Raw genomic sequence first — 14,306 nt, 5'->3', positions numbered from 1 at the left:
CACGCAGTCCTCGGGTCGTTGGTTCCGCTAGCATCCTGCGATGGTTCCACGTCGTTCTCATCCTGAGTTGGTTCCACCCCGTTTGTTTCCCCATCCACGGCGTTTCCGTCGGCGTCGACTTTGGAAGTGCGCAAAACACGGCCTCGGTAGATAAGGTCGCGCAGGTTCGTCGATCGCAAATGGGAAGATTTGATACCTAGTACGAATGAAATCGCATCCATCCTGAATATTCAAGTCAGCGCAAACTACTCAAATAAGACTATGAGATGAATAGAAACCGTCAAACGCACGAATTGGACTTTCCCGACCCGTTGGGTCCGATGATCGAAGTAAAGTAGGCATCACCAAAGAGCAGGGTATGGTGGCCCTTGTAGGACTTGAAATCTGCGTGTAGTCGGTCAGTTGTCGTGGTCCTCACTGCGTTGCTGGTGATTGCACGTACTATAGAGTTCCAGTCGGATTAGCTTCCCCATCTTGCCGCTACGTAGTCGCTCTTGCAGCGACTGTAAGAGCACCAGGCGCCGGGGTAGATTCTTTGAGGCAACGCAAGGCGGTGATGCGGAGTGTTGTTGAGGGGGTCGGCGCCCATCGCGTGGAGCGACAATCCACGCGTAGACGTCACGTGAGCTCCGCGATCTATAGAGCGCGGGCAACTTTCACTGGTTATAAGTGCAAGGGTCCTTTGTTCAGCTAGACGAGACTGACGCCTTATCAAATTATTCATTAACTTATCTGGATTGCAGTATAGCGGGCACTGGTTGAGACACGATACATCTCACACCATAATGAAGCCGGGGCTCATCTCTGTTTCTTTACAAAAACTATGAAACATGCTATGCCGTGAGTAAATGTTGTATATACATAATAAAATCGTAGGATATCCCAATCCACTTTGCGCCCAAGAAACAAATATGTAGTTATACAAGGGTGTGAAAAGATTCCCGTGGAACTATTGACACTTCAAAGTCTCGGACGTTTCACATCGACAGGGTTTCCAACTACCAGAAAGTCTTCGGAGATATAACCCGCCGAGTCCATTCGGAACACGCCCTTCTGCCCTTCGACTTCCAGAAGGATAAGATCTTCCTGCGTAAAGATTTGTCGAACAGACCGGAAAAGTCTATACAGGAGCATGCTGAAATGCTTTGAGGGCGCCTTCCAAGAGCTACTGGCTGCCGAAGCAGCTCGAGCCTGCATTCGGTCTGGACGGTGTGCGTCTGGAGAAACAACCAGACGACGCGAGAAAGCAATTTGACGAGGCAAGACGTCAAACTCATAAGGCTTGCGGAATGGCATCATGCTCCGCACTGTGAAGCGCAGGTAGGTCTGGCCGTTATTGCTGACTGCTTTGATGCCTTTGATCAACCTTGAAGTCTTCACGAGAAAGACCGTTCCCATGACACTCATTACGACACAGATACCTCCAGTCAGATTTTGCTGCCACACCGGTAGCGGTACCACGGGGTCTCGCAGAGTCGCATTGGAGTTATAAACAGCGTATACGAAGCAGAAAAAGGCAATTCCGTAGGCGCCAGCTACATAGGTGCGATGCGAAGGAGCCTTGAACAGGATTAACTCGCCTTCCTTGGCAACTTTTCGTTCTAGCTTTGCGAAGCCAGCTGGCCGTCGCCCCGCGAATTTCAGTGTCTCTTCTGGCGGAGCTTGGCCCTTGGGTTGTATTTGCTTTGGCGGTTGCTGGATCTTGCTGGCCGCTTTCGTTCGTGAGACGCTAGACGAGAAATATCTCCATGACAGATTCGGCGAATTAAATCCGCGGGGTAATGATGTTCTTGTACATGGCTGTGCGAGAACCCTGAAAGCGAATGACCTGGCAAGCATCCTGCACTACACCCAGCGAGCAATTAGCCAACCATTCAGAGATAGCAATGTAGAAGCGGTGCCATGTCAATGCATGGCAGTCCGCATATCGCGCTTCCAAGAACCATCTCGACAAAATTCCAACGCGAGACACAGGGGACTAACCTGGATCAGAAAGAAAAGCAAGCTGGGGAAGCGCAACGGTCTCGCCATGCGACGATTGAATCGGGATCGTTCCGGCAGAAAAATGTTCCTGTCCCGGCCCGCCGGTGAGAATCACATCGGGATCTCAACAACCTCAACGTCTTCAGCCTGACGGCCGGCGCAAACATTCCAGTCATTTATCGCTGATCGCAAGCCTCGCCGGCTTCACTCGTGTGTCAATTGCTGTGGGTGATTGTTGTCGGGAATCTTTGTGATACCTCGACTTCGTCCGTGCCTCACCCGCCGATCTCAACGAAACTCTTATACATAATACCGCAGCGGACTGCGCTCATAGGAAGCAGCTTGTGAAATAGCAATGGCTTCCAGCTGCACTGTTCGCAAGATTCCGGCCGTGCTGGCCAAGTGCCAGGCCCGGGTCGTCGCCCGCACCTCGCGACGTAAGTACCTCTGAAACAAGCCAGGAAGAACCCCATCCAAGGGCGACGAGACCTTACAGATTCAATTCTTGCCAGATTCAGCGGCATTTCAGGGCTAACATGTCTTTTACCTTTTCTCTAGGCCTCGCATCTACCTCCGCTCCTCAAACCCAGAACCCCGCCTACCCGCTCTATCCCTCCGTCATCCAGCTCCTCCACGAAAAGGGCATCCCCGAATCCGAAGTTTCCAAGATCCCCGCGTCTGGCCCCAAAGGCCGCCTTTTGAAGGGTGATGTCCTTGCCTACCTCGGCCTCATTGCCTCAGACTACCCCGCCTCCCAAGCATCGCGAATCGAGAAGCTCGCCCACCTCGACCTAAGCAACATCAAGATCGCTCCTCCCCCCGCCCCAGCAGCACCAGAACCTGCCCCGGCCGCTGAGACGCCAGTCGCGCGCACTCCTCCCACAATGTCAATCGCCGTCTCAATCTCTCTTTCCACCGTTCTTGCCGCTCAGAGAAAACTTCAGGAGTCTGTTGGCGTGACCTTCCCGCTCTCCGCGTTCCTCGCCCGGGCCACCGACCTAGCCAACGACGACCTCCCCCTCTCACCGAACGCCAAACAATCTGCCAGCGAGATCTTCGACGAGCTCCTCGGTGCCGCGCCCATTAAGGCTTCGCGCGGCGAATACATCCCCGAGCTCAACGTCGCCGAGCTCTCCGCTGAGGCGCAGCCCGTCCAGACGGTAAAGGAGGACCTGATCGACTTCCTCAGCGGAGCTAGCACCAGCACACCGAAGCGCACCGCGCGCGTCTCCCCCACCGAGACCTTCGGATCCGAATCGGCCCTCAATGTGTTCAGCCTGACTGTCCCCGTAGCCGAGGAGAAGAGGGCGCGTACTTTCCTCGAACGCATCAAGACGCTCTTGACTGTTGAGCCTGCTCGGCTGGTTATATAGACTTTCCTTATCTCATTTTCATCCTCATCTCATAATCTTTACTTTGTAACAATTGAATAGCGGCAAGATGATATTATCTATCTATGTAGCAATCAACACATGATTCCCTTTCATGACATCCTTTAGTTGTAAACCTAGGCGATTTTCAAGGTTAGGGCTTTGGCGGTGCTTCCTATTACTAGCTCTCAGGCATGGCACGTTCATAGAATACGGTATGGCTGCTTGGAGGCCTCCAGCAAGTAGATAACTACGTAATTATTGTTGCAGAGGAATGTCATTAGAATAGAGCTTTCTAGAATTAATGGGATGATTATAACCGAGTGTTGGTCTTTAGCTTTGGTGCCAGCCTGCAGATTATATATATAATCTTCGGGCGGATGGTAGACCGTTAGAACGTCGACGATGAAACAGAACAAGAGAACCCAATGGCAAAAACATGCCGTATACTACACTTAAAGTGTAAGAATGGGCAGGATCTGCAGCGGATGTAGAAGGAAGAGCGTTCCACCCGCATCTTTGTTCACTTTGAGTCTTACGGTCATTAAGAGCAAGCAGTATTAAAGTGCACGTAGAAAAAATGCTAGGCTTGTGTCTAGTCTGGCAAGTGAGTAATAAGTTACAGCAAGACAGAGGGCTCGTGATGAATGGGTGGGTAATCGGATGCTGAAAGGCGCAGCAAAGCAAACGGTACATGCGACGAAAATCCGTAGACATCAAAGTTGCGGGGAAAAACAAACCAAGTAAAAAGAACTCAAAGTCGCCTGTGAATCAAATGCTGCAAGAACAACCCTGAAACTAAACGTGCGAAAAATGCCGAAGAGACTCAACTCCATGATGCCCATGTCACCCCCAGAAAAAGAATTGGAACCCAGACCGACCGTCCGTGGACAATTGACCAACATCAAAAGGAAACCCTGGGAAACCAACGCCAAAGCCAGAAGGAACGCCGCGTCTAATGCATTTGTAAAATCCCAATAGTCATTAGTGCTGTAGCACCGGATTCATCAAGTCGTTACCGAATCGTACCCCATTCCGCTAGTTTGCTGCCTTCTCGACCATGCTCTCTGCCTGGTCGTCTGTTGAATATCTTCCAGAACCGGAGGGTCTCATCACCAGCGCCGGTTACGACTGTTTGGCCATCGGGGCTCATGGCCAGATAAAGAACACGGAACGTGTGACCTGTTAGTGACACAATCTGCTCCATGCGAGGATACTTCCAGATGACAATCTGGTTTTGACTATATCCGTGCGTACTGATGATTTCATCAGAATTCTTCGACCATGCAAGGTTACAAACCTGGCTACCGGTGTCGACTTCCTTGATCAAAGACCCAGTTGCCGTGTTCCAGAATTTAATGGTCCGATCGGCAGTACCTCCTCCAGATGCGAGAAGGTGATGCTGATGGGGAGACCAAGTAATGGCTTTGACGGCGGCCGTGTGGTCAGAGAACCGATAGAGCGGCGTCTCGTTCAGCTTGTCCCATACCAGAAGCTTGTTATCGTTGCCGCCGGATGCTAGTTGGCCATCTTCGGTGTTCCATCGCAGACCGCATACTTCCTGCTTATGCCCGGAAAGCCGACGAAGATACTGATCAGGAGAACGAACGTCACGATGAAAGATATGGCGATCGCGAGAACCGGATGTGAGAATATGGTCATTCCAAGCCAGTGCCCCTACACGATTAGTATGGCCAATCATGGTTCTTAGGCGGCGACAGCGCTCCGCATCCCATATTTGCACAAGACCCTTTCCTGTACCGATCGAGAGATGTGTACCCTATTTGCTTTATCAGTAAAGACGTCTCTGCTTTTAGAATAAGGAGTATCATTACCCTTTGTATCCAGCTGACACTGGTGACCGTGTCGTCCTTGAGCTCGCAGAGTTTCGTTACTCTGCCGCTTTGTGAATTCCACATGTAAACCGAGTTTCCCAAGCCAACGCCCAGAATATTACTGCTTCCCCAGTCGACCAGATTCAGGTAGAAGTCGTCTTGTAAGTCAGGGGCATCCAACACCTTGTACGGAACTTTGTTCACATAGCGAGGCTGCTTGCGAGGCGTCTCAAGTATCCGTTGGCTGTTGTATTGAATGGGTGATAGGCTGTAGAGTTCTGAGCGTGCGTTGAGGTTTGGGCCATGTATACTGCGCGGGGTTTTTGATGGAGTGGGATGGGCCGATCCGGCATGTGGGGAGGCGTAGTTGAAAAGGTTTTTATGAGGAGTCGAAGGGGTGAGGCTGGCGGGTGGAAAAGCTGATACAACATGCGAAGGTGGAGTATGAGAGCGAGTCTTATCGTTGACTCCGGCAAGGCCGCGTATCGGATCCGGCGAAAGAGAGTCCACGTCGGCTTGAGGGACTGTGCTTCCAAATAGCTCACTGCGCAAGACCTGCGCATACATCCTGTTTGCTTCTTCCGCTACAAGACCGTCAGCACAAAACGGCTCAGATGCGACCAGGGTAAGGCATACTCTTTTGAAAATGGAGTTCGGAGTGGGGTGTCCGCTTCTTAGTCTTTGATGGCGTTGCAGGACAACCATCCTCATGAAGTAAACTGTAGCTAGCAGGAAGATCTTGACTATCCCGATTTGGGATGAAACTGCGACAGAATTCAAGGTCAGTGACAAGCTCCGCAGAAAGTTCCTTCTTCTGATGTCACAAGTCCGGCCGGAAGAAACAGCTGTTACTCACCGGTCACCATACACCCTTTGTCGCTTTCGGCTTGGGCTTGCCCCAGGTGTCCTTTCGCGGGCTCGCCCAGCGTCGTCGTATTCTTTCAGCGCTTTGGTCAGCGCATTCGGGTCAATTGGGCCGGAAGTATGCCTTCGAGCGTGTTGACTTCCTGTTGGCTCGGGAAAGAAGAGTGTAGTTTTCGATGGCATGCTGGGAGGTGTTCTCGAGCCCGGAGGAGATACGATGTGCGTTGCTGCCGGCCTTGCACCCCTCGCGACACCGCGGTTCAAAGGATTCTCCGACTGTCTGCTGTTATCAGACATGGTGCCGGTAGGTATGAAGGAGAAGCTTCAAATGGCGGTCGAACACAAGACAGAGCGAAGTCGACCGAGCAAATGCGACAGGTCTGAAATGTCGGAGTTGGACCGCAACGACGGCGGGCGCCAATGGGCGAATCAAATCCAGGAAAAGCGACGCCGACCAACAGTAAGGATAAGGGTAAAGAGAGGCCGTTGGCATTCAATCAGGCGTGAGTTGGTCGTGCAGTTGGCGAATGCAGCAGTTGGGGGTCTTTAGCTCCGCTCCGGACGGTAATCGAATGAAGTGGTTGGAGTCCAGGCGGAAGTGGGTTGAGGGAGCGACGCCGTGCAGCAAGTAAACTAAGCTGAGCGATAAAGATGCCGAAGGCGACAGGTCTTTCAGCTGACGCAGAGATAAATGGACGGAGTCGGAGAGGTCGTGGAGGTCATTGGAAAGAGACCTGACCACGGTCTGGGTGAGGATAATGGAAGCACAAGGACAAGTTCTCATGCCCTCCTCTTTTCCTCTTCCACCCGCCGTTGGAAGGGATTCGGTCACGCGTCGGGTGCGCTAGTCCGCATTCGGAGAAAGGGAGGCTGGTTGTTGATTGTTTTCTTTGGGACTGAACACTTGATTACACTTTGAGAACAGCATTTATAATCAAATTGCTGCTTAGAAAGTGTGCTTAGAGTATTCAGAATGTTTCTATCACTCTCTATAGTCCCTTCTCTGCCATCGTTGTGCTGGAACGTGGTTGTATAGACTGATTCCTCAGGCCAGCATATAACGTCTCCCGATCAACACAACAACATTATTCCCTCGGCAGTCAAGCTAACCACCAAGTAGATCTGTCAACCTCACTTTTCAACCATTTAATGATGAGCTGTGACTCAGAATCACGCGTACCAGCTCGTGTCTGACAAAACACGCTGTTTGAGAATTATTGACGCGAAGCGCCCACCTGGCGATTGGACCAGCGCGTCCCTTGAGCCCGATGTTATTGTTGTTCTCCCTTCTTAAAGCGGGTTCATTATAGGTGTCGCGACTGACTGCGCATTCCACGCGCCCTGGAACGCGAAAAACGCTCGGACCATGCACGGCCTTGTGGCCCAGAAATCTCCGCGTTTACCACCGAGTCGATCCTCTCGTATACTCTCACGTTTCATCTCTCGTTCTTCGGCTTTCCGACCGCAGTTCGTCTCGAGCAAGGGAGTTCTTCAGCTCATGACTGTCCCGTCTTGTACATTGCTATTTAAATCACGTGACCCACTTGCTTCTACAACGTATAACTGCTCTGGCAAAGGATGATTACCCTCTAACACGGCAGATTGAAAGCTTCATACCGCTCACACTTCGTCAGACAAAGTGTGCACCAGGCCTAAATCCCCGCGATCCAAAACAGGCCTGAATCCCCTCAATCACATCTGTATGTAAACAATCAAGTCCAAATGCGGTGTCCGTACGCAGTGCTTGGTGCGCTTGGACGTGTTGAAGGGTCTCTAACTCCTCGCTGGAGAGTTGACTACCTTCTACCGACAAATGGTCGCTACCACCATGGTTCTGCATGTATTTCGCCTTTTCTTCCGGCTGCACATTGTTAACAACTTGGCGCAGAAGTCCAGCGTTTGCTTGAGATCGCTAGGAGAAACGTCGTTTGTTATGTCTGCCGTGCCTTGGATGACTATACGAATTAAAAGTTGATGAGAGGTGTTCCATTCCATACAAAATTAAGGGGCTTAAGGTGGGGTAGACAAGCTAAGACAAGATATACTCACTGATCCTGACACGCGTAAAGGCCTCATTAATATTATCCTCACCAAGCTGACTCCAAACGCCGACATCCTTCCTCAACATCTGAGAATACGCACTCAGCAAGACCATCAAGAACCGGTCATAAACTCCCTGGACCTTGGTAGTGTGCCACTTCGCCGCACTGGCTTCCTCACAGTCGCTCTTTAGGGCTGAGCATACTGTGACCGCTGCCGGGAGGGCACCCGCCAGAGCGATATGGACGCCTGAGGAAAAGAAAGGATCGATGAAGCAGCCGGCGTCGCCGACGACCCTTACATGAGCGTCTGAGTAGGTCGATGGGCCTGTAGGAGTAATCAGACGCCGATTTGACAGAGCTTGTCAGTTCGCCGTCGGATATAAGCTGCTTCAGAGCGGGGGCAAACTGGAGAGGAGCGGTAGAACTCTCCTAGAGTGTGTTCTTTGCAAGAAGAATCATCACACATGGCTCTCCGCTTTGACGTTGCGAGTTCTTGGTTCATGACGAATCCGATGGAGACTGTCCCATCGTGGAGAGGGATGTTCCAAGCCCAGCCGCTCTCGTCTTCATGAATTGATTAGAAAGAAGATCATCAAAGCCAAGAAAAGATCAATTCCCTTTTGAGAAAAAGTATGAAGCTCGAACCTTTCAGGGCCTCGAAGAACGGCGAGTTCTTCTCTTCCTGGTATGGCTTCGTCCCCCTCTAGTACCCCAATGCGCAACGTTCTTAAGAGACTTGATGTGCGTGCGATTCTTGTTATACTTGGTGTTGATGAGACCGGCGCGGCCACTAGCGTCAACCAGGTATCGAAAGTTGACCGTCCCTTTAGCCCCCGTAGTTTTCTGGGTATACAATGCGGCTCGGGGATGGCCGGTCTTATTGTCCAAGTTTGATATCAGTTACCTTGACGCCGTCAAGGACCTTTGCTCCGCAACTTCTAGCATGTTGAAACAGCAGACCATCTGCTTCTCAGCGGACGAAGTTCCATGTGAAGTTGTTTGGTCCACCTGTGGCTACGAAATCCGTGTCTTTGCAACCTTATGTTAGAACTTCCTCTCGACGATGATTTACAGTATAGAGAATGGCAGGCAGGTAGGTAGGTATACTTACATGGCTCTCGCTTATCCTGTACAAGCTTGAATCCTGAGCCACCCTGTCCAGGGCCGGCTCCGTGTCAGAGTCGGAAGAGAAGCGGGTAGGGGTCTTCGGCTGTTGGTTGTTGATTAACTCACCTTTGTAAAGCCATGATTGAGAAACGTATTGTCTATGTCGATAAAGCGCAGAAAATGGCGGAACAACGGAAGCATGGTCCCACTGACATGGTATCTAAATTTTATCAAACCCCATGAATCTAGTCCATACTACAGCTCATGAAGGGAGCTTTTCCCTAGGGCTGGGGCCGGGCCTGGATGCTGCTCCTACCTAGGGAATTATCCTCCTCAAGAAGAACGACATCGATCCCCTCACGGGCAAGAGCTGCAGCGGCATATGAGCCGCCTGGTCCGCCTCCTACCACCAGGTCAGTGCAATTGGATGATATCTCCATGACTTTTTTTAATCACGATGCGACGCAATACGTGGGACCTTGAGCAGAGGAAGAAACAAAGTAAGATAAAGTTGCCTGAAGATGATAACACGATCTGAGGGGTTTGCGATAGGGTTGTCCTTAAAGTAGGCTAATTGCAACGCCGCTTCTGACTAGTCCTTGAAATAAATACGAGTACGTGTTCATTGAACTAGTGCTGCATGCTATTCGAATCTTTCGACGGCCTCTTTTCCCAGGCTTAGTTTCTCCAATCAGCTTTCAGATTGTATAACCACCCAAGTTGCGCTCCCCGGCTGTTCAGAATATATTTCGACACAGTGATATGTTGATGGCATAAAGGCACTGCCAACATGGAGCAGCCGACACAGCAAAATATCATTGATGTTGGGCAATTCACCATCGTCCATAAGTTACAACGGAATCGTTCGAAAGTTCCCGTTTGATAAGTCCTACATCTAGAGTGTCCAGGCTTTTGAGATAGAGGCGATAGTATATGGCCATATGCGAAGACGCGAACGGTCCGCCAGGTATAGAGATATACCTAAGCGAGCTATTATTTTAGTTCGGATCAGAATCATAACGCCGCACCGGCATTCGCAACCTACCTTCTCAACGAAAGCCTCCTCTCTCCCATACAAATTTTCCTTCTAACTCCCACTAACAACAGCATTTGGTTCTCCGCATCCAGTGAGATCAAAGTACAAACTGGCGCTCAGGGTTACGATGCACGTGAAGGCAAAGGTCGAAATAGCGGGGTTGCGGGCGAGTATTGATATCCATGAGAGAGACGGAGATGAAAGCTATGCAGCAGATTTCCGTAGACTGGGCTGATCGTTGGCTTTCATTGGCCGGATAGTACAATAAGGAGCTCACAGTGAATGAAGCAGCTGCTGATAGGCGGGTCAGCGAAATTCACACAGAGAGCAACCCAGCGTATAATGAGGGACAAACTGGGCATAACCCAGACAAGCCGCTTTATTCACACCAGCTGAGATTGCCAGATCTTGATGACGTGACGTCTGTCTTGGCCTGGCTGTAGACAACACTTACCTAGGTGTTATCAAACTCATAAAAGGGCATTTGGCATCCAGAATGCGTTCACAACCGGGGATGCAACTGACGCAAAGAGGTTGTCAGCGAGATCCATAAACTTATCAGGGTTTCAGCTGTAGGCTGGGATGGTCTTTCGAGCACACTTTCCAGCATGGTTCTGGACATGAACTGGGCGTTGGCGGATGATGACATGAGTGTTGGTGGTGGGATTCGAGTCAAGGTAACACTGGCGCCGATGGTACGAGCTCTGGCGCTTTGCTTCCGAGGCTGAGAGGACTAATGTTCCTATTTCCTTGAGCTGAGGGGTAGTATGACTTTCTTGACGGTCTCTCACTCCTTTGCTTGATCACAAATGTGAAAAAGGCGGTAGTAGCGGTCTGGGGTCCATCTCGGATAGGAGCTCAGATATTGTATCTTTTTGAACAATATTGTGTTCTAGTCAGGAAACACAGCGCAACCTTGCTAAGGTCAAGCCTAGAAATACGGCTCATATTTGCAGGCAACAAAAAAACCCTATGAAGGGAAAAAACTTACTGAAGGAAGTACAGTAAGACTAAAGCTGCGAGCCTTCATGCCATGAATGAACAATGAAACCACCAAGCATTTGATTTTCTACCTTTTGCCGAGTGGTTTGGACCTCGGCGCTTTGGACGCTCTACGCATGAGCAATCTATCCGTTCCCCTTACGAGTGTACCATTCTAGGCTTGGTACAACTTCTCCGCGGCTGTGCTTAGGGACTTGTACACGGCCAGAGCACGAGTTGATCCGGTTTAGCGGAAGGAGCATTAAGCTTTTACATACGGAGATAACCAAAAGGACTTCCCGCTAAACAAGCTTTTAAAATACATAGATATGTCGCACAGCAACATCAACATCTCTATCCTGACTGCGCTGGCTCCAAATCACTTCAACAATTTGCAACGCATACACTATATTTGTCAGACATGCTCCTACGCTACTCCAGACTCAGTGAGATAACTTGTTTTGCAGTCAGTCTCTCCTCCGAATTCTGGATCATGCCTTAAGACGACTGCGTCCAATTAGTCTCCAGTTGTAGCTTGACAATTACCTCATGGCGACACTGTGTAGCTAATAACAGTGTCTCACCTGCATTGCTTCATTCTATAGCTTTACAGCTGCAGAATCCTTGGACTATAAGTCCGCCATTTCAGTATCAAGGTAAAGCTTTACCACGGCTGCAAGCCCTAAAGAGGAAGCTGTTAGAAGAGTACTGGATTCCTTTGCTTTAAAACCGCTGTATTTGATAATGATGTAATAGAGACCAGACTTTGTAAACCTCTGACCCTGGTTGGCAAAGGTTCTTTCCCAAATTTGCTGCATTTTGTACATCTGGCCCAAATGCTCCGCGGAAGTGGGATGGCCAATAGCATGCCGCGTAGTCCATAAAAATGTTCAGGGGCTCTTCTTCAACTTTGTGGGTGAGATAGGTCATGCACGCAGTTGCAAGGACTTTGTGCGATCCCTCCGGCTCCAAGCAATGCTTCCAACTAGTAGTCAGGGGAGCGATTGAGACTTTGTAAGGGTCCTGTGAAGAGAAAAGTTTTCGAAACCTCTTCCTCAAGCCAGGGCGTGGCATCGCGTACCTTTTCTGGCTTTTAGAGCGCAATTGATTCGTGTGCGAAGAACCGATCAACCTCCATGTAGGAAACACCCAAGCCTTGCTCTCGCACAACGCCTCTATTAGGCCAGAGAACTAGAAAGTCAAAACGTGTAGTTCACACGACTCTACTGCTTCGTTATATATGCATCATTAGGAACTTCGCTTCCTTTTCAACTTTGCTCCCTCTTTTTCATCCATTGTTTCCAGTTGGACATTCGTATTCGGCCTTGCGAGCCCACAGTTAGGTGACTGATCTCATTGGACATTTTAGAAGCCAGCGTGGCTCTTCAATTTCGAATAATGCTACGACAGCCATGGGTTCAGCTAGCCACGTCAACGTGTCTCCCTATCTTTCTTGGGCCCCACACTGAACTAGTAAGCGGGATAAATACCCCCGGAGCGTATGCGAGACAAATATACCGACTCCAGCTTGGAAGTGGACTTGGTTCCTATCTGCCTTCGGTCGAGACAGTAGAAGTACGGACCCAAAAGATGACAAACCTCACAAGCAGCCACATCAGGTTCGGAGCTTATAACTTGCACCAACGAAACTGTTGCGGAAGGTTGACCTCTCAAGCCTCCCTAACCCGGGTGATATAATAATATAAAAAATCAAAGATAGTCTAGAAAGCTGAGGCTAAGAAAGCTTAAAACAAAAAACAACGCCATCTATAATAATATAGTGTGATTTAAAGCAAACAACCCAGTGTGTTTTCGGTCATGATTGGTTGACCCTTAACCCATGGGCTTACCCGTTGGGTTGCCAAGAAATAAAAATAGAAATATAGTAATGAACTCAGGTATGTGGATCTTTGCCTAATTAGATAAGGAGCTGTGAGACAGCAAGCCAATCAGAACATCAGAACGACCATTTTAGCACTTATATTCATAAACCTAAGCATCGAGAAGAGAATTATGTACTTGGAGAGATCGTTTGTGGAAGGCCTTCCGCGAAGCGAAGAGTAACTTGAAACAGCAGACGGTCGAAGACGGCAGAATTGGTACCCTCATCCCATAAACCAGTGTACGAAGTATGGAATGAAACTTAGGGTAGTCCTGTGATGCAGCTCATCCCAAGCACCGTACTTAGGATAAGCTTTGAGATGATAGAATACTCGCGACTCCGCGGCTGCCGAGCTGTAACGTCCATGCTGGCTCAGGATCACGGCGCGCAGGGCCGTGACATCCAGGACCCGCGCACGCGGGTCACCTAAGCCTAAAAACCCGCCCCGACCCGCGCGGGTTGACAAGTCTAGTCTCTGGCGGAACAACAATTTTTCGTAGTAGTTAAATGCTTGAGTGTTGTTAGCGCGAGAAGTGTTTCTGTTATGACACGGATGCGCCTTGCCAAGGGACTCACGGGACAACCACGGCCAATGGATCAACCGGGTAACTTGGAGGCTGATATAAAGAACCAAAGGGCTTATGTCAGAAGTCGGGGAACAGTCACGCAACCTACAGAGTAGGAGCTAAGGCAGGCGTAGCAAAGTAGCTAAGTCAGAGTTACCCTTGAGAACAACAACTCGTTAGTACTTAACTCCACGGGATACCGAATAAGTTCAGTATCCTGGCCCTGCTTTCTCCTGTGAGCTCAACCCTTGGACTGTGACTAGTCTTCATACTAGTTGGGTGTGGCTGTCTAGGAAAGAATCAGGTAAGCCAATCGAGATTGCAGAGATTACGGAGGAGTCAAAGGTCATGGAGTTCAAGGAGAATAAAATTCTCCAAGATCAACTAACTCTCTGCCATCTTCGCGAAACATAAAATTGATATCGGTATCCAAAACCCATGTTTGAACCCGCTGAACTTGCTCCTCCCGGCTTCGGGACTCTCTGGCAGATTGTACTCAGACTATTCGTCGTGCTCCACAGCCGCGAGGACTATAAACAAATTCTTCTTGACTTTGTGCAGAAACCTACACCTACACAATTCAAGTTTGGACTAGGTGAGGAGCTTATGTCAGCGGAATTCGTGTTCAAAGAAGCACTCC

The 14,306-nt window shown here is 49.8% G+C and overlaps 3 protein-coding genes across 3 annotated transcripts; 1 reads left to right on the top strand and 2 right to left on the bottom strand.

Moving 5' to 3' along the window:
• Positions 1-716: 716 nt before the first annotated feature.
• On the bottom strand, positions 717-1,994 carry BDV17DRAFT_268396 (uncharacterized protein). The gene has a single exon (XM_073758463.1). It carries the CDS (start codon positions 1,837-1,839, stop codon positions 961-963), a length of 879 nt encoding a protein of 292 aa, XP_073613813.1. The 5' UTR covers positions 1,840-1,994; the 3' UTR covers positions 717-960.
• On the top strand, positions 1,824-3,453 carry pdx1 (putative pyruvate dehydrogenase complex component Pdx1). The gene is made up of 3 exons (XM_073758462.1): positions 1,824-1,854; positions 1,993-2,420; positions 2,542-3,453. Exons 2-3 carry the CDS (start codon positions 2,339-2,341, stop codon positions 3,354-3,356), a joined length of 897 nt encoding a protein of 298 aa, XP_073613812.1. The 5' UTR covers positions 1,824-1,854; positions 1,993-2,338; the 3' UTR covers positions 3,357-3,453.
• Positions 3,454-3,824: 371 nt separating this feature from the next.
• On the bottom strand, positions 3,825-6,821 carry BDV17DRAFT_268393 (WD40 repeat domain-containing protein). The gene is made up of 4 exons (XM_073758461.1): positions 6,045-6,821; positions 5,825-5,952; positions 5,189-5,772; positions 3,825-5,133 (listed from the first exon to the last, which is right to left on the bottom strand). Exons 1-4 carry the CDS (start codon positions 6,347-6,349, stop codon positions 4,369-4,371), a joined length of 1,782 nt encoding a protein of 593 aa, XP_073613811.1. The 5' UTR covers positions 6,350-6,821; the 3' UTR covers positions 3,825-4,368.
• Positions 6,822-14,306: the final 7,485 nt, after the last annotated feature.

This window comes from Aspergillus undulatus (assembly GCF_047715775.1).
Source record: "Aspergillus undulatus strain CBS 261.88 unplaced genomic scaffold BDV17scaffold_38, whole genome shotgun sequence".
NCBI lineage: Eukaryota > Fungi > Ascomycota > Eurotiomycetes > Eurotiales > Aspergillaceae > Aspergillus > Aspergillus undulatus.
Note: the sequence above shows the minus strand (reverse complement) of the source record. Positions and strands in the feature narration are given on the sequence as shown.